General features: G+C 45.7%; 11 protein-coding genes across 11 annotated transcripts; 6 read left to right on the top strand and 5 right to left on the bottom strand.

Annotated features, from left to right (window-relative positions):
- The first annotated feature begins 1,786 nt into the window (after window positions 1-1,786).
- On the top strand, window positions 1,787-3,706 carry BO82DRAFT_395778 (uncharacterized protein). The gene has a single exon (XM_025638808.1). The coding sequence runs from the start codon at window positions 2,109-2,111 to the stop codon at window positions 3,570-3,572; it is 1,464 nt and encodes a 487-aa protein (XP_025487163.1). The 5' UTR covers window positions 1,787-2,108; the 3' UTR covers window positions 3,573-3,706.
- Window positions 3,707-3,868: 162 nt separating this feature from the next.
- On the top strand, window positions 3,869-5,688 carry BO82DRAFT_358711 (aminopeptidase P family protein). Its single transcript, XM_025636366.1, has 3 exons — window positions 3,869-4,079; window positions 4,144-5,176; window positions 5,233-5,688. Exons 1-3 carry the CDS (start codon window positions 3,913-3,915, stop codon window positions 5,431-5,433), a joined length of 1,401 nt encoding a protein of 466 aa, XP_025487162.1. The 5' UTR covers window positions 3,869-3,912; the 3' UTR covers window positions 5,434-5,688.
- Window positions 5,689-5,826: 138 nt separating this feature from the next.
- On the bottom strand, window positions 5,827-7,906 carry BO82DRAFT_406672 (uncharacterized protein; the record flags this gene model as incomplete). Its single annotated transcript, XM_025639579.1, has 3 exons — window positions 5,827-6,354; window positions 6,419-6,534; window positions 7,891-7,906. The coding sequence occupies 3 exons, from the start codon at window positions 7,904-7,906 to the stop codon at window positions 5,827-5,829; spliced, it is 660 nt and encodes a 219-aa protein (XP_025487161.1).
- A 287-nt stretch (window positions 7,907-8,193) lies between these two features.
- Window positions 8,194-10,629, top strand: BO82DRAFT_295056 (bifunctional aminopeptidase/epoxide hydrolase; the record flags this gene model as incomplete). Its single annotated transcript, XM_025631848.1, has 10 exons — window positions 8,194-8,517; window positions 8,578-8,662; window positions 8,755-8,977; window positions 9,048-9,165; window positions 9,216-9,335; window positions 9,400-9,525; window positions 9,604-9,617; window positions 9,670-9,898; window positions 9,960-10,447; window positions 10,503-10,629. 10 exons carry the CDS (start codon window positions 8,194-8,196, stop codon window positions 10,627-10,629), a joined length of 1,854 nt encoding a protein of 617 aa, XP_025487160.1.
- A 44-nt stretch (window positions 10,630-10,673) lies between these two features.
- Window positions 10,674-12,087, bottom strand: BO82DRAFT_358709 (uncharacterized protein). The gene is made up of 3 exons (XM_025636365.1): window positions 11,961-12,087; window positions 11,513-11,900; window positions 10,674-11,446 (listed from the first exon to the last, which is right to left on the bottom strand). Exons 1-3 carry the CDS (start codon window positions 12,027-12,029, stop codon window positions 10,932-10,934), a joined length of 972 nt encoding a protein of 323 aa, XP_025487159.1. The 5' UTR covers window positions 12,030-12,087; the 3' UTR covers window positions 10,674-10,931.
- Window positions 12,088-12,462: 375 nt separating this feature from the next.
- BO82DRAFT_386970 (TIP41 family protein) lies at window positions 12,463-13,598 on the bottom strand. Its single transcript, XM_025638274.1, has 3 exons — window positions 13,231-13,598; window positions 12,764-13,154; window positions 12,463-12,710 (listed from the first exon to the last, which is right to left on the bottom strand). The coding sequence occupies exons 1-3, from the start codon at window positions 13,557-13,559 to the stop codon at window positions 12,594-12,596; spliced, it is 837 nt and encodes a 278-aa protein (XP_025487158.1). The 5' UTR covers window positions 13,560-13,598; the 3' UTR covers window positions 12,463-12,593.
- Window positions 13,599-13,762: 164 nt separating this feature from the next.
- Window positions 13,763-15,451, top strand: BO82DRAFT_320804 (aurora family serine/threonine-protein kinase). Its single transcript, XM_025632722.1, has 3 exons — window positions 13,763-14,010; window positions 14,066-15,013; window positions 15,063-15,451. Exons 1-3 carry the CDS (start codon window positions 13,915-13,917, stop codon window positions 15,186-15,188), a joined length of 1,170 nt encoding a protein of 389 aa, XP_025487157.1. The 5' UTR covers window positions 13,763-13,914; the 3' UTR covers window positions 15,189-15,451.
- On the bottom strand, window positions 15,420-16,446 carry BO82DRAFT_358706 (mitochondrial inner membrane protease ATP23). The gene is made up of 3 exons (XM_025636364.1): window positions 16,107-16,446; window positions 15,733-15,992; window positions 15,420-15,666 (listed from the first exon to the last, which is right to left on the bottom strand). The coding sequence occupies exons 1-3, from the start codon at window positions 16,333-16,335 to the stop codon at window positions 15,439-15,441; spliced, it is 717 nt and encodes a 238-aa protein (XP_025487156.1). The 5' UTR covers window positions 16,336-16,446; the 3' UTR covers window positions 15,420-15,438.
- Window positions 16,447-16,521: 75 nt separating this feature from the next.
- Window positions 16,522-18,526, top strand: BO82DRAFT_346047 (glutamate 5-kinase). The gene is made up of 5 exons (XM_025633737.1): window positions 16,522-16,646; window positions 16,704-16,891; window positions 16,956-17,066; window positions 17,121-17,216; window positions 17,276-18,526. Exons 1-5 carry the CDS (start codon window positions 16,610-16,612, stop codon window positions 18,113-18,115), a joined length of 1,272 nt encoding a protein of 423 aa, XP_025487155.1. The 5' UTR covers window positions 16,522-16,609; the 3' UTR covers window positions 18,116-18,526.
- On the bottom strand, window positions 18,299-20,127 carry BO82DRAFT_320796 (putative beta-1,6-glucan biosynthesis protein (Knh1)). Its single transcript, XM_025632721.1, has 4 exons — window positions 19,415-20,127; window positions 19,244-19,344; window positions 18,748-19,150; window positions 18,299-18,660 (listed from the first exon to the last, which is right to left on the bottom strand). The coding sequence occupies exons 1-4, from the start codon at window positions 19,628-19,630 to the stop codon at window positions 18,595-18,597; spliced, it is 786 nt and encodes a 261-aa protein (XP_025487154.1). The 5' UTR covers window positions 19,631-20,127; the 3' UTR covers window positions 18,299-18,594.
- A 166-nt stretch (window positions 20,128-20,293) lies between these two features.
- On the top strand, window positions 20,294-21,802 carry BO82DRAFT_386965 (signal recognition particle receptor subunit beta). Its single transcript, XM_025638273.1, has 2 exons — window positions 20,294-20,642; window positions 20,711-21,802. The coding sequence occupies exons 1-2, from the start codon at window positions 20,430-20,432 to the stop codon at window positions 21,446-21,448; spliced, it is 951 nt and encodes a 316-aa protein (XP_025487153.1). The 5' UTR covers window positions 20,294-20,429; the 3' UTR covers window positions 21,449-21,802.
- Window positions 21,803-22,280: the final 478 nt, after the last annotated feature.

Genomic DNA, 22,280 nt, shown 5'->3' with positions numbered 1-22,280 from the left:
TACTTTATATATTTATAGATTCAAATACTTAAGTATAAATATCTAGATATATATTAAAAAATCAACCTTATTAATAAAGTAATATCTAGTTTATATAAAATATTTAATCCAGCAGCTGTATACTTACTTTAATACTAAAAATACAGCTATATCTAACAGCTGATAAAAATAAAAAAATTAGCCGGTATATATACTAAAATATTATAATTCTTATAATATATATTATTAAATTAAAATATTAAATAAGAGTTATATCTGTTAAAATTAAAAAGACTATATTAGCCAGTCTTTGGTTTTTTTATATAAAAAATAAAGTATTTTTTAAGCCAGTATTTACTAATCTTTTAATTTGTTTATTTATTTAGTAATATTATAATATACTATAAAAATAAATTGCCTTTATATTATATCTAGATATAAGTTTTTGTCTTTAATATTATATATACTAGTAATACCTATTCTATAGTATTAATATAATTAATTAAAATTATCTATTTATAGTTTTCCAGCTGTATAAAAAAAGATTTTTTTAGTAAAAAAAATATATTACTATTTTAACTACAGCTACTAAGCCTATAGCAAAGCTAGTTTTATTAAGATTATAAATATTTATATCTATAATTCTATATATAGTAACAGCAGTTTATATATATTAAAACTAGGTCTGTATAATCTTAGAATCCGTATACTTTATATACTTATTACTAATTTAACATATAAACTAAGACTAAAAAATTATAATACTAAAAAATAAAGTTATATACCTATTTTTCGCCCACCGAATTAGTTGATTTTTTGCTGTATTTATATATTAAGATTAATACTATATTATATATATAAAGTTGCCTTGGTAGTACACTGTATTAATCTAGTAATATAATCTATTTAATAAGTAATTCTTTTTCTAAAGTAGTTAGTTTATAGCAATTAGTATATATTTCTTTACAGTATATAATCCTATTTAAATAATTTTAAAAAGTTAAATACAGAACTTTAAAAGTATCTGCAGCCTTTTAAATTAAGCAAATATAATATTTTTAAATAGCCTTAATTATAGGGTAGAGCCTGCCTTCTTATTCCACTGAGACTTTTAATAATTAAGGCATTTTTGGTAGAGAAATTAATGTCTGTATACAGGCAGTTTTATAGGCGTGGTGGTGGTTGATGGAGTGGCCAACTCGCTTACGTGGCCGACTCGCTTGCCGATTACGTTAGATTAAGTAGTTATTAAGCGGTAAAATAGTCATGAAATAATTCTTGACTAGTTATTTGTATTAAGTACTTAGAAAGTACTTTCAAATCTGTACTTTATACGAAAATAATATAGATTAGAAGGCTTTTATAGATATGTTACAGTCCCTGGAAAGTAGTCTGCGTACTTCCTCCACAAGGAGTTCGTCTCATTCCTATTTAGGACTGGTTATACCCTTATTCTGCCGGCAAAAGCCACCACCGCCAAATCCACAATACTTTGTATAATATGCTGTACCATATATTTTTGTTAACGAGAGCAATTATGAAGGCGCTGCTGCGCAAAGTGGCGCTTGGAACCAAACAATTTGGTGGGGGGAGTACGCAGACTACTTTCCTCCCACTGTACTAAATCTTATTAAAAACTATAGACTAAAAAGCCCTTACAGATATAGTTATACTGTATTAATAAGGTAATAAAGAAATTATACCATAGCTTTAGGCGGTGAGTGGTTTCCGTGCTGCGCGACGCTAAAAAGCAGTACAGCCGATTTGCAACCACAATACAGCTACATCGAAGCATAAACATATTATGGCACGGTGTACTCCGTATCTATTCCTATTTTAAGTCCATCGAAGTGTTCTTCTTGAAGAGAAACGGAAAATCTCAGTTTATAAGCTTCGGGTCTGCGTCTTCAAAAATCTAATCCCTCAAAATTGGTTGCACGCGCACGCGTTCTCAGCACGTCCTGTTCTTATTTATCAGGCAGGGATTCAAACGGCATTTGATTCTTAGCTGTGCACCAACCTACCGCCGTCACTGGTATAACTCCTAGTATCTGATTGAATCGACAAGTGACTACGAAGGCCTAGCCCGTATATCTGGCTTTCTGAAAAGCCTATCGTCCGACGAAAACATGCCGAGACCCCCTACTAAGCGTAATCGACCGACGCTTGGAATTTCGAAGGCTGAAAACAAAGATCTTCAACATGTCAGGGAAGTTGCTGGGTCGACGAAGCATACTGCAAATAGCTCAAGCCGTGAATCGCCGGCTGTCTTGCGGATGACACAGCACCCAGTGTCTGATTTCGCGCTGCATCAAAAAGACCGGACACCTGTAGTCAAATCTCATGATTATGCAATTGAATCATCACCTCTGGAAGAGCGTGGAGTAGGTAGCAGTCGTCCAATGACAAGGGCTCGCGGATACTCATCTACTCTCTCCATCGTCGGACGGAAAGGTGATGGGAATTCGAGGATTCCAGGTACTCCTGCCTACGAGAGTTCGATATTGAGCAATTTCAGAAGACGGCCACGGCAGCCTAGCATTCTCCATGTGATGCAAGCCAATGACGATTCTTCAGATCTGGATGATGAGGACTTTCTTGGAGGACTAAGTCCCGAGGACGAGTCCACACCCTTGGATATTTCAAGGGGGAAGTCACTCATCGCGGGGCACGCCGCATCATCCTCACCAGGCCTATCATCTCCTTCCAGCAGCAAACAGCGCAAGCGTACACATTCTTCTGGGAAAACTTGTTCTGCATCACGTCCGCAAGAAGTGCGACACTCGCCTCCTACGATGATAATGGGGCAACAAGATGAAACCCCAATACGCTTATCCCAGCCTCGCATGTCTTCTAAGGCTACGAGCGCAACAATGGCGCCACCTATGAGCAGCAGTCCTTTCATGAGCCCTACAATTACGCCTTCGCTGACCTATGGTGAACAGCCTCTAGCTGTTTCCAAAATTGCGCTGGAAATTACAGCTGAGCGAAGCAACGTGTGCAAGACTTTATCCACGGTGGCCCTCCAGAATGAACTGCTACCTCGGAGAATAAAAATCCGGCGCCAATGCTGGGGTCCCAATTTAGAGACACAGAGCGGGCTGAGTGATGATAGCTGTTCCGAAATGGAGCATCATGAGAGTGACCTCCCACCAGGGACGCCCCACCGGGCACATCGAAGACACGTTGGCAAGCCGGGCCCTCCAAAATCTCATGATAACCCACAAAAAGAGCAGCCAACAATTGTCATAGTTGGTTCAAGAAAGAGGAATCGTCGTCGAACTCAAAACGACAAGAATACAAGACTGGGAGTTGATCGGCTCCCCTCTGCAACTACCAATGCATCTCAGGAGGGTCCCCTGTCACCTCTGTCGTCACCTTCTTCGTCACCTTTGTCCTCGCCTCTATCGTCGCCGCCCGTTTCACATGCCTATCGCTCAAGTATGCCATCGGGATCTGAATTGCTCAAAGATAGGTATCTCAGCGAGGAATTGAGAGTACAGGCACGGAAATTTGCGGATATTGATAATTGGGAGTTGGATTATGAAGACGTAACTATTGGCGCCAGTCAAGGGAGCGATACTTTCAGATAAAGATTTACATGTTCGCTTGCCACCATCATGCTGATCATTCCTTCCCCTCCCCCCTCCCCCAGAGAAAAAACCAGTTAAAACGTGGATAGTCAGAGCGAACGGCGCTATGCTAATACATCGGGCAATTAAAGTCTCCAAAAGCTCCCGCAAACACGTAGAATTTGATGTACGGAGTAGAAATCCAAGCAATCTCGTTGTGGCTTCGTTGGTCGAGCGACGGCTCCGGTTCGAAAACGAACCCCGCAAAATGGTCCCCCGCTCTTCGGTTGGGCCTTTTCCTGACTCACGGCCTTCAACAAATCTCAATCTGCCGAGAACCACTACCACAATTAGAACCAACATGACTTCCCTGGAATCAATTCTGGCAGGTAAATACCCTGCAAAAGCTCACGCTCGCCGGGTAGCCAAAGGCCTTCAATCTTATGGAAATGGCCGCCACGGAATTATCTACCTTGAAGCACAGAAAACTCGACTCATTGAGGATAATGACGAGGCCATGCCATTTAGGTACTGGGAAGCACTGAAATCCAGCTTCTATGACTTCCCAAGGCTAACAACCGTTTCATACCAGACAACGCCGATCGTTCTTTTATCTATCTGGATGTCTACTACCAGATTCCTGTCTCATCTACAACATCGATCTCGACGAACTTACACTTTTTATCCCACCAGTTGATCCACAGGATGTGATCTGGTCTGGCCTGCCGATGTCTGCAGCAGAAGCGCAAAGGCGCTATGATGTTGACTATGTGCTGCCTACGCCTGCAGTGAACGCTACCCTATCCTCGATCACCTCGAACAACCCAGGAAAAGTAATCGCTTTTGCGATTGAGGACCAAGTTTCTGAGGGCACCGAGTTCCAGGGTTTTTCTGAGGTCAACACCTCCTTACTCAAAGGTATCATCGGGGCATCCCGCGTCGTCAAGGATGAGTATGAGGTCGCGCTTCTGAGGAAGGCAAACGACATCTCCGCCAAGGCACATATTGCGGCCATAAAAGCCTCCAAGACTGCAACAAATGAGCGCGAGATCGAGGGTGCTTTCATAGCGACATGCATCGCCCACGGTGCACGCGAACAAGCATACCATCCAATCGTTGCATGCGGCGAGAATGGTGCCACCCTTCATTATGGCAAGAATGACACTAACTTAACCGATCCCGTCACCAAACAGAGAAAAGGCAGCGTTTTGATAGATGCGGGAGGGGAGTATAGCACATATTGTGCTGATATCACACGGGTCTTTCCTTTGGCCGGCAAATTCCCGCTAGAAACCCGCCAGATATATGAATTAGTCTTGCAGATGCAGACGGAATGCATCGAGATGCTGAAAGAAGACGTTCAGTGGGAGGATGTACACGTCCATGCCCACCGCATTGCTATTCAGGGACTGAAGAAACTGGGAATTCTTCGTGGCCACGAAGACGAACTGATGCAAAAGAGGATCAGTGTGGCATTTTTCCCTCATGGCTTGGGACACTATCTGGGTATGGACACCCATGATACTGGAGGCAACCCGAATTATGAAGATGGAGACACGATGTTCAAGTATCTTCGTGTAAGGGGTCGCTTGCCTGCTGGTTCGGTTATCACTGTAGAGCCAGGTGTAAGTATAAGACCATACGCTGGTACCACTTGAAATTGTGTTTCTAACTTGTCTAGATCTATTTTTGCCGCTTCATAATCGAACCTTTCCTCGAATCCACCGAAACAAGCAAATATATAAACACTGATGTCTTGGAGAAATATTGGAGTGTAGGTGGGGTGCGCATTGAGGATAACATTCATATACTGAAAGATGGATTCGAGAACCTGACTACAGCACCAAAGACCGTCGAAGAAGTGGAAATTTTATCTTCATAGAGCGTTGCTCACACTGTATGTTTGCCAGACATTCTACCTTCAGGCTGTCCTATCTTGCCTGCCCGTTCAACCGCCAGGCTTTGATTGAAACATGGCCAGCCCTGGTTTTAATGCCAGTTGAATTGGTACATATGTGTCTATACATGAAGAAGTCGCGATAGTCACATCATTAGAACAATACGAGTATGAATACTAGCTGTTTGTATATAGCATATGCGCTCAAAACAGAATTTGGAGGACTACAATTGAATATAAGAACTAGACAAAGAGGGAAGTACGACAGCCTATGACTTGTCGAACTGAGGCACATCGCAATAAGAAGTGGTCTTGTTCATAGAGCAACAAGTCTCTGCTTTATTTGTACCTATGCGCTCTTCTCCAGCTTGTGGGGAATCATAGACCACTGCGCAGCCGCTTCCTTCCGCTTCCTTTCAACCCAGATTCTGCCTCTGCCCTATCCTGTGCACGTTTCTCCTTGTGATCTAACACAAGACTGAGCACGTCATAACAGAATTGAGGCACATCAATGCATAAATTCTTAAATTCCTCCTCAGCCTCGTGACGCAAAACATGGCTTCGCAAGGCCCAAAAGGTGGCCACAGGCTTACGAATAGTGACATCATCAGCGGGTGTGTTCGTGTATACATAACGCGCATAGGCAATTTCTCCTTGGGATGTGCTGTTGATGCGATGAATCTTCGAATGTGCGAGAGCTTTCAGTGAAGGTATTCCCAACTTCTCCGCCAAGGTATACACCCGCGCGTGTTTCAGTAACTGTTCTCCGCTGTCGTCAATCTCCCCGAGTACCGTCTCTTGCTCGGTGTGAGTTTCAGTGTGAGAGGTACAATAGTCACGCGTGTACTGAAATTGTAGAAAATACCCGAAAGCTTCCACATTTTCTGCGGGAAGCTCAATGCGCCGCTTGGATATGTCAGCGGTGGGTGTTACTGCTAGAGATTAATCAGGTAAGGAAATATGTGCTTACAGGTCCAGGTTCACCGAAGGCTGCGACCTTCTCCGCGAGAAGCGGAGACTCCAAAAGTAGACTTTGGTGAGCCGTCAAGATAGTCCTGGACTGTCCGGTCCCAAGAACGAGTTCCACTATGGGTGACGTTAAAAAACTGGATGATATCGTAAGCACCTAGTGCCTCCCAGCAGTTGCGGACACGAGCAGTTGCGCCATTGAATGACAACCCGAAGGCGCATGTAAATCAAAGCAAGAGACGAAGACAGGATGAGTTCTTACTCGAGAAATTGGATGCCGGGGTTTCTCCTGGGTTCTAGTGGTTTTTGTTCGAGCTCAGGAGCTGAACGTGCATCATGCATTTCAATATCTGGCGTTATGCCTGTTTGCGATTCGTTGACCGCCTTGGAAGCTGTCTTGATTTCATGATCTGGGGTTGCTGTACTCTCGACATTGTGAGACTGTGTGTTTCGAGGAGTATGAGTATCCTCTGGCACTCCAACTTGCACCTGAGGAGGATCCATTATCCAAGATGGATCTACAACCAAAGGAGTAATTGAGGTGATAGGGAGCTGCGCGAAGATAAAGAAGTTTTTGGTCGAAGTGCCATAGGTGTTAAAGAACCCAATTATGAATACTGGAGAGGAAGTCAAAGGCTGCAATGACAGGAACCAGCAATGCGTTAGTGGATAGCTGAAGTAATATCCTGGACGTGTGCACCATGTACTCTGTAGTACCTGTCGGTTTAACCGGAAATGGACGGTAAGGTATGGTGCTTGGTGTTATATATAGAGCTTAGCTTCAGGCATCAGTTGGCACCTAAGGCCTTGTGTATTGAATACTAAAACTAGTACTAGTCTAGTATATATAAAAATTTATACAAATAAAAACTAGCCTTCCCATTATTTTCTTTATATGAAGGTATATTTTGATTGGTACAATCTATTTATTCTGTAATATTAAAAATATTTGCTAAATAGTCCTAGATAAGGCCCGACTAGATATATAAATATAATAAAATAAAACTAAAAAGTTTATTAAAAACAATAAGATAAAGATATTTAAAAAGCCATAACCAACTGTATTATGTGCAGTAATATATAATAATATAGAACTTCTTTTATAAAAACTAATTAGCTTGTATATAAAAATGATAAAATAAAAATTGGGTTTTTTAAAAATACATAAATAAATTACAGACCTATAATATAGCTTCTAGTACTGATAATAAATTATAAATAAGACCTTTACTGTAACTGTATGAACTAAACTATAGATCCCGCATGTGATATCCAGATATAAAACTATTTAATGCAAGAACATTTGTAGCGTCTAGACGTGTATTCTCAAATACAATGCCCGTAACAATAGAAAATTCAACCGGTATCCATGGCCATAATCTCCGGCCACAACCGGCCCTTGCCGATGTCTGGTAACCCGCCCCCTCTCAAGGCCGAATTGCTGCCTTCTCGAGTACATCAGAGGCCGCTTACCTGCGGCGCAGTTCATGTTAGGGTATTTTTTACTAGCACGTAACCACGAGCATTCGGTTGCCGCCACTGCCAAAGCAATATTACTGGGGGAGTAGCAGGGACACATTACTTACTGCGTTAAGGCATATTTTCTTCTAGTGCCGTTCATTTATTCTTGTTATGCACGGCGTTGCTCTGGCCCTACTCTGGCGAACAAGCTTTTCGCGGGGAACAATTCGCACTTCTCCATCTACTCTCGGTTTCAGACCCCTCATTTGGAAATCCCGGAGTGTTCAAATTTCTCGATCTTCCACACGTTGTAGCATGGCGACCATCGTCCATGTCCCGAGGGATCCTAATACCCTCAGCAATTACCACAACTGGCGATGCAACCACATCACTGCCAATTTTGATATTCTCTTTCATGAGAAAAAGCTCGTGGGCAGCGTCACTCAGACGTTCCAGTCAGCCACCGATGGTGAGTCGCAGGAGATTGTCTTGGACTCAAACCATGTGGATATTGGTAGCGTCAGCCTTGATGGCAAGCCTTTGACTTGGGAGCTTCTTCCGCCCTCCGATCCCTACGGCAGGGCGTTGAAGATCAAACTTGACCGGAGTGTGAAGAAGAATGAGACGATCGACATCGAGGTATGTACCTTATTGGAGAGTAACCCCAGCCTTAGCCTAACATACAGAACTTTTGCGTAGATCGCTCTTCAAACCACTGAGAAATGCACTGCCCTTCAGTGGCTGACCCCGGGTCAAACCTCTAATAAAAGGCATCCGTATATGTGTGGGTTGATTTCTGCCCGTCCTACCAGCGAGAAAGCCTGAGTGTCACTCTGTCTACTAAGTTCTAACCCCGCATATTTGTCCTTCCGACAGTCTCTCAATGTCAGGCGATTCACGCCCGGTCTATCTTTCCGTGTCAAGATACACCTGACGTCAAGTCGACCATTGATTTCAACATCTCGTCACCATTACCCGTGATTGCGAGTGGGCTGCCAGTCCGTGACTCATTGGAGACGCCACCCCCCAACGACAGGACAGTGTATCGCTTTCACCAGCGAGTGCCCATTCCGAGCTATCTTTTCGCTCTGGCCAGTGGGTAAGCGTGCCTGGTAGACCTCGGTGTGAAGCAGCTTTGATAAGTGGATCACTAAATCGTCCATTCGCAGTGATATTTCCGAGGCAGGAATTGGACCCCGAAGTATTGTTGCTAGCAGTCCCGACAAGCTCGGCGAATGCCAATGGGAGCTTGAAGCCGATACGGAGAAGTTCATCGAAGCAATTGAGGTGTGTACGCAGTCAGAATTCAGGTGCTATTCCTTATAACACTGGCATAGGGAATTGTCTACCCATACGCTTGGGGGAAGTACAATGTCTTGATCCTCCCACCCAGCTTCCCCTACGGAGGAATGGAGAACCCGGTTTTCACTTTCGCGACACCCAGTATTATTTCCAAGGTACAGTGTTGTGGATGGATTCCAATCCGATCAATTGCCTGCGGGTGCTAACTTTCATGACCAGGACAGGGAAAACATCGATGTCATTGCCCATGAGCTTGCGCACAGCTGGAGTGGTAACCTTGTGACCAATGCTTCATGGGAGCATTTCTGGCTCAATGAGGGTTGGACCACCTACTTGGAAAGGCGGGTAAGTCGAATCGTTTCCACTTCTTTATCTACCAATTGCCGATAAAGTGTATAACCCGCCTTTTCATTATTGATATAGATCCTCGCTGTGGTGTAAGTGTTAGAGCCTCGTGTACTATTTCTACTAGTGCTAACTATTTCGAAGTCATGGCGAGTCGTATCGACACTTTTCCGCTATTATAGGCTGGAAAGCGCTCACAGATTCTGTCGAGCATTTCGGACATGACCATGAATTCACAAAACTAGTCACAGATTTGAAAGGCAAAGACCCTGATGATGCATTCTCCAGTATTCCATATGAGAAGGGATTCAACTTTCTTTTCTATCTGGAGAATCTGATTGGAAAGCATAAATTTGACCAGTTCATCCCTCATGTATTTTGCCTGTTGCCCCAGCGAAGAGATCATGCACACATTCTGATTTCTCTTGATACAGTACTTCACAGTATTCAAGGAGAAATCCTTGGACTCCTACGAGTTCAAATCGACCATGCTAGATTTCTTCAAGTCTGACGCGGAAGCTTCCAAGCTCTTAAATGAGCTTGATTGGGACGGATGGTTCTATACGCCTGGCTTGCCTCCTAAGCCGGAGTTTGATACTTCGCTAGTTGACGTTGTCTATAGCCTTTCAAACAAGTGGAAGGCCCTTCCTGGCTCCCCTTTCAAACCACACCCTAGTGATATCGATGATCTCACAGCCAATCAGATGGTTGTCTTCCTGGAGCAAGTGCTTCTCTTCGAGAGACCACTGACACCAGAGTTGTCGAGGCTCATGGGCGATATTTATGGACTTGCAAAGAGCGAAAACATAGAAGTCGCCAATCTCTATTTCCAAGTTGGCTTGAAAGCTGGTGACAGCAGTGTTATTGGACCAACAACGAAACTGCTCGGCAGGATTGGCAGGATGAAATTTGTGCGGCCTTTGTACGCAGACCACCTATTCGCAAATGAAGGATTCGGGCGCTGATTTGATTTACAGGTATCGAAGCTTGCAGAAGATTGATCGCCCAGTCGCTGTTGAAACCTTCGAGCAGAATAAGGCCTTCTATCATCCTATATGCCGCGCTATGGTCGAGAAGGACTTGTTTGGCAAGAAAGATGCCTGATTATACTGGTATCCTGTCAACATGCTTTTATCATTTGACGCGACCCAGGGGGGTTGGTAACGTGGATGAAACCGTTTCTTCATACCAGGCGCACATGTAATGCAACTTTGATCTACATTTAGAGGGCTTCTGAACCGTTTGGACCAAAGATTGTTCGCTGAAATCGTCGGACATGGCGGGACATGGCCGATAATCAAAGTGACGAGACCAACCCAGTAACGACGAAGAATATTTGATTAGAATACATCTACAGCCTGCCGAAATAAGGGGTTCAAACCTGGAATGCATGGCCAACAAACCAATCATTTCCCATAGACCAGCTTCTTATCTTCCTGAGAGAACGAGAATATACCAGGCCGGCCTTCCTTTTCGCGTCCTAACCGAAGGGCCAAATCAGCCTCATTCACGCGAGAGAGATCATGCAGCACCCGTCGCATATATGCGACAACAAGGGCAACCTTGGCCCAATCCATTTCATCGCCGTTGGGAGCGGTGTGACCGGCTTTCCACAAGTTCCTCCAGATAGCAGCGCCGAGTACAGCATCCCCTTTGATTATGCCTTCATCGTAAGCTGCCAAAGCACCACGCCACTGAATAAATAGGTCCTTGAGAAATTTATTCCTGATAGCACGACTGGTCAACCCATGAAGTACATCCATGCGATGCTCGGCGTTGTGCGAAAAGTGGTCGATCAAGTGTTGTGAATAAGTCTGAAGGCTTTCATGTGATGGCAGAGCACGTAGTCGGGCAGTCAATAGGTACATGTGCAGGAAAGTGACTTGTGACCATGTGGAAAATGTGGGCAAGAGCCCCAATTCTGGCAAAAATTCATCCGTCAATAAAAGATGGAGATTGATTTCGCCGAATGGGAAAGTAAACCGACCTTTATACCACCATCCTTCGCCTACCCCAAGATCCTCCCCGGCAGCCGTCTTGGGAACCTGTCCTCCTTTTTTGTTTAACTGCGGTATAGTGTATTCTGCTTGGGTAGAACAGGCCTCAAAAAGCTTCTGAGTCAGACCATATGCAACGTATGTCTCTGCAGGCGTGCCAGGGCGTGAAGCAATCGCCCGCGCTAGCTGTGATGAAGCTCGAGCACTTTGTGAGTGAAACCCAGACACTGGGTATGCGGTCTGCTCAAGCAGTTGGCTGGCAGAGCGCTTCTTCAGGACCGAGGAATTGTGAGTCAAATGTTGCGTAACACTGCTAGCGCTGCAAATAGATCGATAAGAGGCTAGACATGGTCTAGATAGTCTATTGGGAGAAAAAACCTGACGAGATTCGGTTTAATGGCTATGATCTGAGCGGTTCAGGCGTCTTGTAAAACATACCTTGAATTTTGAATACTGCAGCAGACACAGATCCTGTGTCTGTATGGATCTTATTGCACTGGACGGCATTTTGAGGGTTTGCATGCTACTGGTATCCAGAAAACCAAGCATGTATCATGCGTAAAAAGTTCGCAGTTTGCTTGAGATAGAGCTCATTGTCATCATAGATTGGCATCCGCGTTTGCACCATTTGCACTCCCCTTGCTTTTTAGTAATCACGAATAAATAAAATAGCCAGTCGGCCTCCCATATTCGAGTACAGGATTTCAAATACCACGAGTAACCATTTACTGCTAGGAAATATGAATAGAGAATTTCGGCATACTCCGCTTACCGCTGGATCATGATTTTATCTGTGGAGTCCTTGTAGATCGCTCATATTACACCGCGCTCCAAGGCTTCGCTCGATAAGTAATGACATACGTATATGTCAATTTACCAGATGCAGCTGTAGGTGAGATGGGAAGAACTACAGGTCAACAATACGGAGAATCCAATATGTACAGATTGTATACCCCGAGCTGGTCTCATTATAGAAGGGCTATAGAAATCTAAGAACGAGGCATCCTCCTGAGTATAAGGGGAAGGGGAAGAGGGCGCGGAGGGGTTATATTGGATCTGAACCCAGGCTTGTCAGTTGGCCACAAGGACAGCCCTCTCTAGACGTGTGTCAACAAGGCGGAGGAAGTCTGAGAGTCTGTTGGGGTCCCTCATAGCGGCTGGGACATCGTCCCTCGATAAGGCCAGAGCCTTGAAAAACTCATTAACCATATTATAGCATGAAAAGCGACGTAGCAACCTACCTGTCTCACCGTTTCATAATCGCATTCTTTGGACTGATAATCTCGAATTACCTCCCCAGTACCAAAGTCAACATAGATCCTTGTATCCCTGAGTCGAAACAGAACATTGTCGAGTCTCAAGAAGAAGCGGGCGAGCAGCAGGAGTCTAGCCGGCATAACACGTATTTTACATGAGAACATGGAGATACCGTTGTCAGCTAGTTCGTCCTCATAAAGAACCACGTCATCATAGAACAGAATCGGATCTGGCCGCTTGAGTAGATCAGTTGGTATACGTTTGGTCGTTGCGTCAAACGGTCGACTACCAGGGCCGAGTGTCCCCGTGTAGTCCGTGCTGTAAGACCAGTCGAAGGGCTTGACGATCTCTTTGATACCCTCATGAGCTCTTTCTCTAGAAGAAGTTAGCCTCGACCACTACTTTGAGATTTGCGCAAGATCGCTTGATAGAAATTGGTTTATTCGATTACCTGCTCTTTTGCCATTGCTCCGAGTAAGCGACTTGTAGCATGGATTCACCAGATTTATCAACTCGATCCAAGGCATCGAATGCATTGAATGTAATTTTCCATGGAGTCCCCTCATGCGCAATTTCAACAAAGTTGTCGCCAAAAATCATTTCTGGAGGGGCGATCCCTAAATCCTTCGTCATCTTCTCTATGGGCTCTGATTTTAATATCGGGAGTGTTTGAGTAGTGACCGTGAAGCCTTGGATTGCTATTGATTTCGGCCTCCGATGAAGCGGCGAGATTGCGGTCGTATCCGCCTCGCCGGGAGGCTTGCAACTGAGAATGTTCATTCTGTATCAAAGAAGCCTCCAGTCGGTGTATAATTCGTCTGAGCAGCTATTCGCTCCCCCAGAGTGAAGCAGGTCATACCCCGCGGATGTCGGAGGGAGAGGCGGACCGACGAGTTGCTGGGGCGACCGATCATATCCTTGAAACTGATAAACACCCGTGCGATTGTGGATTCACTCAACTTCGACTTGTTATTCAATGCGATTTGGTACTCAACTCTCATCTTATGTGGTTTCCGACATTGTGAGCTTGAGCCAGAAACTTTATGAAGATCAAAGACTTTGTCGACACGACATTGAGCTGCTAGGTTTTAGACCTCCATCGCAAAAGTCATACCTGCTTCACACTCATTAGCAAATGGCTACCAAGACACTTGAAGCGCGCCTTGAGCGTCTTTCAGTCAAAGAAGAACACGAGAGCGTGCAAAATGGCGGCGCCTATCAAAAGTCTAAGGTAATCATATTATCTAGGCCTCGTTTTTGGTGGACGCTGCTAATGATTTTGACAGAGCACACTATCAACAGCCATGCCCCCTACAAGTGCCGGACAATATAATGGCGCCAGCCGATCCAACTTGCTCAAGCTGGCTCTGCAGAACACCAATGAAAATAAAGTGAATGCAATGAACATCAGTTTGTCACCAGTCAAGAGTTCTCAGAGTACGCTATCACACCGTAATCTCGACGAGAATGGGGAGCAACGACACCCAACCCCACTCTACGACCAACCATCCCCCAAAAAGTTACACTTGGGAATGTTTGAGATTGGCAAACCTTTAGGGAAGGGAAAGTTCGGTCGAGTTTACCTCGCCAAGGAGAGATCCTCTGGTTTTGTATGTGCACTCAAGGTACTGCATAAATCCGAGCTGCAGCAGGGTGGAGTGCAGAAGCAAGTCCGACGAGAGATCGAGATACAAAGCAACCTTCGTCATCCTAACGTCTTGAGGCTCTATGGCCACTTCCATGATAGCAAACGGATTTTCCTTATCCTTGAGTTTGCCGGGCGAGGGGAACTGTACAAGCATCTCCGAAAAGAACATCGATTCCCTGAGTGGAAGGCTGCGCAGTACATTGCTCAGATGGCTGCTGCTTTGAAATACTTGCACAAAAAGCACGTCATGCATCGAGACATCAAGCCAGAAAATATTCTTGTTGGGATTCATGGTGAAATCAAGATCAGTGACTTTGGGTGGAGTGTTCATGCACCTAACAATAGGAGGCAGACAATGTGCGGGACACTGGACTACCTGCCTCCTGAGATGCTTAAACCCGGATCTCAGGACAATTACTACAATGAGAAGGTTGATCTCTGGAGTCTCGGTGTCTTGACATACGAGTTCCTAGTTGGGGAAGCGCCCTTTGAAGATACACCTGTCATGACGCAGCGAAGAATTGCAAGAGCCGACATGACCGTTCCGTCCTTTGTGAGTCCAGAAGCAAAAGATTTAATCAAGAGAGTATGCAGAAGTCCCGTATCCTAGCCGAACCTTTCTAACAGCCTTTTAGTTACTGGTAATCGACCCAGACAGGCGAATCTCTTTGGATGAGATTCAGTGTCATCCATGGATTCTCAAGCATTGTGTTAAGGAAACGAAGCGGAGTTCTGGTACATCGAAGGATGTCAAAGCATGACTGTACTGCCCGGGCATTTCAGGGCGTTTTCGGATTTAGAAGATCTTACCCCTTCTGTAATGTTTTCCCTTCACATTGCCATGGTCCACAACCACGGAATTGATTACAATGGCGTTTACTGTCAATATGGATGCTGGTCTTCCTGGATTAGCGATGGAGTTTTGATCGGTCTTACTGGCACTTGGACTTTTAAGTTAAACATACGGCACACACTTCGAGGAAGAGTTTTGGTGGAAACAGACATCCGTAACTAGCGATAGATCTCATCAAAGGGGCGAGTATCTCTAAAGCAACTGTCCCAAACTTCATTTACAACCTTCTCGGCGTGGGCTTCATCTTTGCATCCTGGCCGTGCCCGCACCGACAAGACCGCTCTTCGCCGTACACATTCTTGGTGCTGCTGTGTTAGTTTCCATTGACCCCTTCGGAAAAACTCTCGTGCCCATCTGCATTCCCCACTCAGCGAGCTGGCTCGAATCTACTCACGATTAGTCATTTTCTATCAACCCGATGGCGCAGGTGGCTTGAGGGTATGGCTCTTTACCTCTGTACAAGCAGCGTGCCTAAGATTGTTTGACCAGTCAACTTTGAACCTGAGGTGATCATAGGCATGGACCATCTCATGTGCTAATGTATCTTCTAAATGGCTCTGGTCCTTCATTTCATTTGCGCAAAGCAGAATACCGTAGTCGGGATCAAACCCCCCTGCTTTTCGACTGGTACATCGGCGGCAGTAGATATTATGACTGGAAAGATTACCACCTAGCTGGCGGATGCTGTCGCTCATGAATCGAATCACCGGACCTTTAAGAGAATTCAATCAGCGGGATGTTTACAACATTGAATCCATGTATCTTCATTGCAGGCAGGCAGACAGGCAGGCAGGCAGACAGGCAGGCAGGCATGGATGTGACTCACTGAATTGCAATAGGTAGTCTCGCTGATCCTCACAGCGCTTGCAGTCTGCAGCTTCATTCCGTGTGTCACGCGCAACACGGAATTGTTCTTTGCCCTCATCGGTCATTCTATCGGTCAGGATAGCGAAGACATTGCGCCATTGCGTCCAGGTGTCGTCGCCAGGAATGAAGCCACTGTCTTTAGAGGTTTTATGCTTTGATGAAGTGTCATTTGCCCGAGATTCCGTCATCCTGTATGAGTACTGGAACAGGAATATAGCTAGATATCCTGCTATTCAAGATTCGCTTGTCCTTGTATGCTCTCGACAGTTGATTCCGCAGCAAGCTCCGTACAGTACATATGGGCGGTGAGTAGTGACAGAAAAGGGTGTCTTTGCGGGTCATTGCAGCTGACTCACAGCAATAACTAGAGCCCAAGTTAACAACTTCTGACGCCCCACAGTAGCACTGTGCAATAGTCATGGTTGGGAGCTGAGCATTCAATATTTTGAGTCTCAAATCACAATGGTCTCTAAGCGTCTGACCATTGTCATCAAGCTGGGTGCGGATTATGCAATGGTTGACCGAAGGCAGAAACTAACGAGAACTTGATGCGCAGGAACCAGTTCCATAGTAGACGAGAACACCCATGAACCTATACTGTCCATCCTTACGCTCATAGTCGAAACAGTTTCCAAGCTTCACAAAGAAGGTCATAATGTTGTTCTTGTTTCGTCGGGCGCTGTTGGTGTGGGTTTGCGAAGGATGGATGTGGAAGAGAGACCTAAACACTTACCTCGGATACAGGTATACAATACGGAATTGATTTGTGCAGGCGTTAGATTCACAAGTACTGACCATGGTGTTCTAGGCATTGGCTGCCGTTGGTCAGTGTAGGCTGATGAGTCTCTGGGATGGTCTGTTTGCGCACCTGCGTCTCCCAGTTGCGCAAATCCTGTTAACTAGGAACGATATTGCCGATGTAAGCATCGTTGTCCACTAACGAGAATGTTCGCCATCTCTAACAGGACAATAGAGAACACAATACATAAATGCTCAAAATACCTTCTCGCAACTATTCGATATGGGTGTAATACCGATTGTCAATGAGAATGACACTTTGGCTGTTTCCGTAGGTTGACCCTTTGTCCGCACCCATTGCGTCGCGGAATGTCATGCTCACTTTACCAGGAAATCAAATTTGGTGACAACGATACGCTATCAGCGATCACAGCAGCGATGGTCAAGGCCAATTACCTCTTCCTGATGACGGATGTTGATTGTCTCTATACTGCCAATCCCCGTACAAATCCCGATGCGCGCCCTATCGAAGTTGTCACGGATATTTCAACCTTGGAAGCAGATGTATCATCGGCTGGATCATCTTTAGGTACCGGGGGTATGAGTACCAAGATCGTCGCCGCAAAGCTTGGAACTAGTGCTGGTGTAACGACCATCATCACCAAGAGTTCGAAGCCCGGAAATGTGCATGATATTGTCAATTATCTCCAACAGCAGAGTCGAAGGTCTATTGTAACAGATGCAGTGGCCGAGCCAGTCGAGGGCTCTAAGGTATCAAGCAGCTCTCGAGCTTCGCCTCCGCTACACACGCGATTCATTCCATCAGAGAATCCGATACAATCCCGATCATTTTGGCTTCTTCACGGAATGAAGCCTCGTGGTACAGTCTATATAGACCACGGCGCATATAGTGCTCTTCAGAAAAAGGCCAGTCTGCTACCCGCCGGTGTAATCGGGGTGGAAGGTCACTTCTCTCAACAAGAAGTGGTAAGGTTAGTCGTGATTGGAAAGGTTTCTCCCGACTCTCTCGATGGCGAATTCCTTCATCATGGACAAGAGCCCAAGGAAGTTGGACGTGCCTTGGTCAATTATGGCAGTATCGAGATTGAACGCGTTAAGGGTCACAGGAGCACACAAATCCAAACTCTACTCGGGTATGCCGATAGTGAATATGTGGCGCTCCGTGAGAATATTGCCTTTTTGCAGATCGATGACAGCTCAGGCCGGTAGATCCCACCAAAGTTTCAAGCTAGACGCTGGTACTGAGTTTGTTCATTACATTCATCGAACACTTGAACACCCTATTTTCCGTAGGATTCTAGCCTTTCCTCCCCCTCTCCCATTCTAATAATCAAGCAATACAGCTGCGCCGAAAAGCTCACTTAGACTGAATATCATGGTGCTACCATTCCTGGCTAAGGTTACCTAGTTTTATGTAATTGACAAGAGTTACTGATGCGATCTCGCAACGATATCATGATCTACCTGGTCTTTCTTGATTCCAGATTGATTAGTGAATGAACGACCGTTTATCGTTATCATAACATGGGCAATTTCCGGTCAATCTTATAAACCTTTGAAGCTGGTTGCCCGGAAGGTGCACGAGACGTGCTCGGTAATGACCCGATCAGCGATTGAGACATGAGCAATACGATGGGGAGATCAACGTCTCTTGAGATGGTGCTGAACACTGTTACGAGACTTCGAATTTAGTCTTTCCATCTTTCTAAGAATCGCTTCATCTGTGCGTCGTGCAAATGTGGTGCGGGAGAGGCCTGTACAGGATCCCGTTAGCTCAATTTTCGAGGTCACACCACACTTGAGAGGACATCTGCCAGGGCAAGCAACATCTCAAAACATACAGTATTCTCAATACTGGCCACGGAGTATGTCACAGAGGCGGAGAGGGTGACCTGAACGGTTGCTGGGGGGAGATATGTTGTGGCGATGGTATATGCGCTTGCCGCAAATTGGGGAGTCGGCAATTTGGCTGGAATTGTGCTTGCAGGCTTCTTGGCCATTGGCGCATATCTGGTAGGCCCGGTCTGCAACTGATATGGGACTGTAAGAGCCTCTTCTACTTGTCTCTTTCGTAGTTCATGATGTCTGGACATTTCATAATCCGAAAGTGCGGAGTCGTTAATTGTGGGAGGCAAGCTGTGCGAGACAGATGTTGAGACAGGACCGGTCATATTAGTTATAGTGAACTGCTCAGAAACATTTATGACGGAGGCACCCGTGCCCCAAGAGACAATTTTTAGAAAGCTGTCAATGATGGCAGAGTTAGCAATGGGGGGCCCATTATCACTCGATGGTATGGCGTGGCACAGCAGATGCACCCTGCTATATACTCCTTACTATGTATTTGCATCCGTCTCCCTCAAGCTGGGGTCGAGCGTGAAGGATATTGAGTTACCCCTCGCAAAAACGTTTCCTTTCGACAGCAGAGCTACATCTTCCTGCAGCACCCGCAGTGGTCAGTCGACTTCCGATAGATACATAAATCATGTGTAGAGACAGGAGCCCCACATAAGTGCCCGCTACCTCCCCGCCGGCGCAGAGATAGAGATCGTAGTGTAGGAGGTCAGTGATCGGGGGAAGCCTTCCTGATTCTCTCCACTGGGCCATAAGAACATCCCCGATTTGTAGGACGGCACCGGATTTTGGAATCACAAACTCCACATCTGCGAGTGCTTGTGGAAACAACGCAGCGAGAAGGAACAATATCAAGTGCCTGACCATCATAGTGTGATGAGAGAGAGAGAGGGAAATTGGAAACAAACACAAGGGGAGCTCAGTTTTTTAGAGGGCGATGATTCTGCGAGTTCGCCTGTAACATTAAGTTGGAAGACAGAGATTGAACAAACAGAATGACTTGATGAGTTGAGAACTGGACGCGCCCTTGCGTTGCCCCTGCAATCGACGGTATGCTGGCTCCCTCTGCACCTGGCTGGCAGCAAGGAACGCGCTCCCGAAAAGGAACAGGGCACGTAGTGGGATCATGGCCGTCAGGTAGTCAAATATTGACATCCTAGTACGTACTGTACTCTCCATGATTAAACTTCATACTCCGTACACTAACCCCATCTCTTATGAACTTTTCAATGAGGGTTGTATAGTCGAGTAATGATACTTCTTGAATATGGACAGGTACCAACCTATAGTCATCACTCCCTCCCCTAGGAAACCCACTAAGCTTACCTCCAGCTTTGATCTTGCTACCTACTGTACCAAGCGTGGTATACGTACCTGACTACCAGGGTAGGTAGACTGGACTACCAAGTAGACTATGGAACGGTGGTTGAGAACTCTCCTGACCCTTTCGGATGAAGGCGGTCTTAGCGTCGGTTGTGAAAGGGCCCACTCCAGTCGAGTTAATCTTATCCATCTAGCTACGTATGTTCTAATTGCTCACTCGTATCTCTCCGCCCTGCTCCTCCTCTTTTCCTGCTCTCAACCACTGCGCTCCTCCTTTGTCACGGCCCCAAAGGTTTTGTCTCAACTGCCTAGAGATACCTCTATCCCACGGGCGCATCCAATCGAAATGCGTTCGCACGGGGATTGGGTTTCGTTAGAAGGCATAGCTACTAGCTTGCTCGACGGCAGCCCTATCGCGATTGCTATTACGGTCTTCATCGCGTTTGGACTGCCCGTGCTATTGCATCTTCTCTTTTACCGAACGGTTGCATCTCCACCGTCTAGCAATTTCTTGCTCTTGGGCCCTAATGGGGCTGGAAAGACCGCTCTCTTGACTCTGGTCTGACTTCCTTGAAGGCTCTTTCTCTCCCCCCCACGTCTAGCTGACACACTCCTCATGAGTAACAGCTCGAAGCAAAGTCGTCTCCTGCTCGTACAGATATTCGAGTCACTCATACGTCCCAAACATCTACTGCGGCTACCATCAGCCTTCCCGCCTCAGTATCGACCGCATCAAATCGCTATAGATCGGTGAATGACACTTCGTTGAGGGATATTGCCAAAAACCCGGTCAAATATCGGTTGATGGACACTCCTGGTCATGGAAAACTCCGTGAATCCCAAGCTATTTCGCAGTTGCTCTCCATGTCGGCCTCAAAGGATGCGAAGTCGAAGTTGCGTGGAGTCTTGTACATGGTGGACACCGCAGTACTTGCCAATCCCGAAATCCTACGGGATACAGCCAATTACTTGTACGATGTGCTCTTGATCCTTCAGAGACGTGCTTTGAGTGGGGGAAAGAAAGCAGCGTCTGGAGTTCCTGTGCTTGTGGCTGCCAACAAACAAGACCTCTTCACCGCCCTACCGCCTGGATCCGTGCGGGAGAAATTGGAGGATGAGATTAGTAGACTCCGGAGCTCTCGGAGCAAAAATCTTTTGGATGCTAGTGTTGACGCTGGCCTTGCCGACAGTGAAGACGATATTCTAGGCAGCAGCGACCCTCGCGATAGATTCTCGTTCCAGTCTTTGAAAGACGAAGTCGGTATAGTAGTAGACGTTGTCGGAGGAGCAGTCATGGGCGATGAGGAGAGCAATCTTGGATCTGGTGTGCGCAAATGGGAGGAATGGATAGGTCAATGCCTGTAAGGAGGTCTATCATTGCCGGCGAGATGTCATCAGTCCCAGAAGTCACATGAGCCAATGGGCATACTTTGTCAATATACTGGACAAAGAGATGGGAAGAACAGCCTTAGTGATCATATGTGTATGCACCCCTCTATCATTTCCTTTAGGTTGGCATCGAACAGCATTGAAATATGATGTGCAGGAAAGGTTGAGAGAATTGGTATGAGTGATGTAGGGATGGTTCTTGACCAATTTGTTCACTTGCTCAAGGATATTTTGTCATGTCTTGCCTATTGAAGTCCTAGCCTTATCTAGCTTTAGCGTCTGTCGTGTATAGAAACGGTGATCTTGGGTCGTTGCAAGAGTATAATGGAGGGGGCCAGCTTGCTTTCAGATATTACGTGCAGCTGATGTTCTCAGCTATATCGCGATTCGCAATAAGCTTCAGGGATGGAAGTGTAGCATCAGTCCTGGACAGGGTCCTTTATTCCAAAGCTAGACGACTAGCTGAGGTAAACTCGTCTTGAATGTGTTCTCCTATAAGTTCACGGGGGCTGAAACATGATGAAATTGTGCCTAATACATGATAAACATATTCAGCTCAAGCTTGCGATCGGGACTGGTGACCGTGATTCTTGATCCAAACATTATATCAATGTTGCTGGCCCTGGAACGATATTCAAGGTCTTGGGTTTTCTTAGTCAGAATATATTTGAGATGAGAGTGTTATTATAATCACAGATCAGAGTATCCGGCTTTAACGTTAGCATGCAAGCTGCAGTACTTGCGGGCCTTACAACAATGATTAGTGCCAGAGCACCCTCTGGCACCTTGAACAGGTACTAGCTGTACA

Source organism: Aspergillus uvarum, assembly GCF_003184745.1.
Source record: "Aspergillus uvarum CBS 121591 unplaced genomic scaffold BO82scaffold_75, whole genome shotgun sequence".
Lineage (NCBI taxonomy): Eukaryota > Fungi > Ascomycota > Eurotiomycetes > Eurotiales > Aspergillaceae > Aspergillus > Aspergillus uvarum.
The sequence above is the reverse complement of the archived record's forward strand: the minus strand, read 5'-3'. Positions and strand labels throughout refer to the sequence as shown.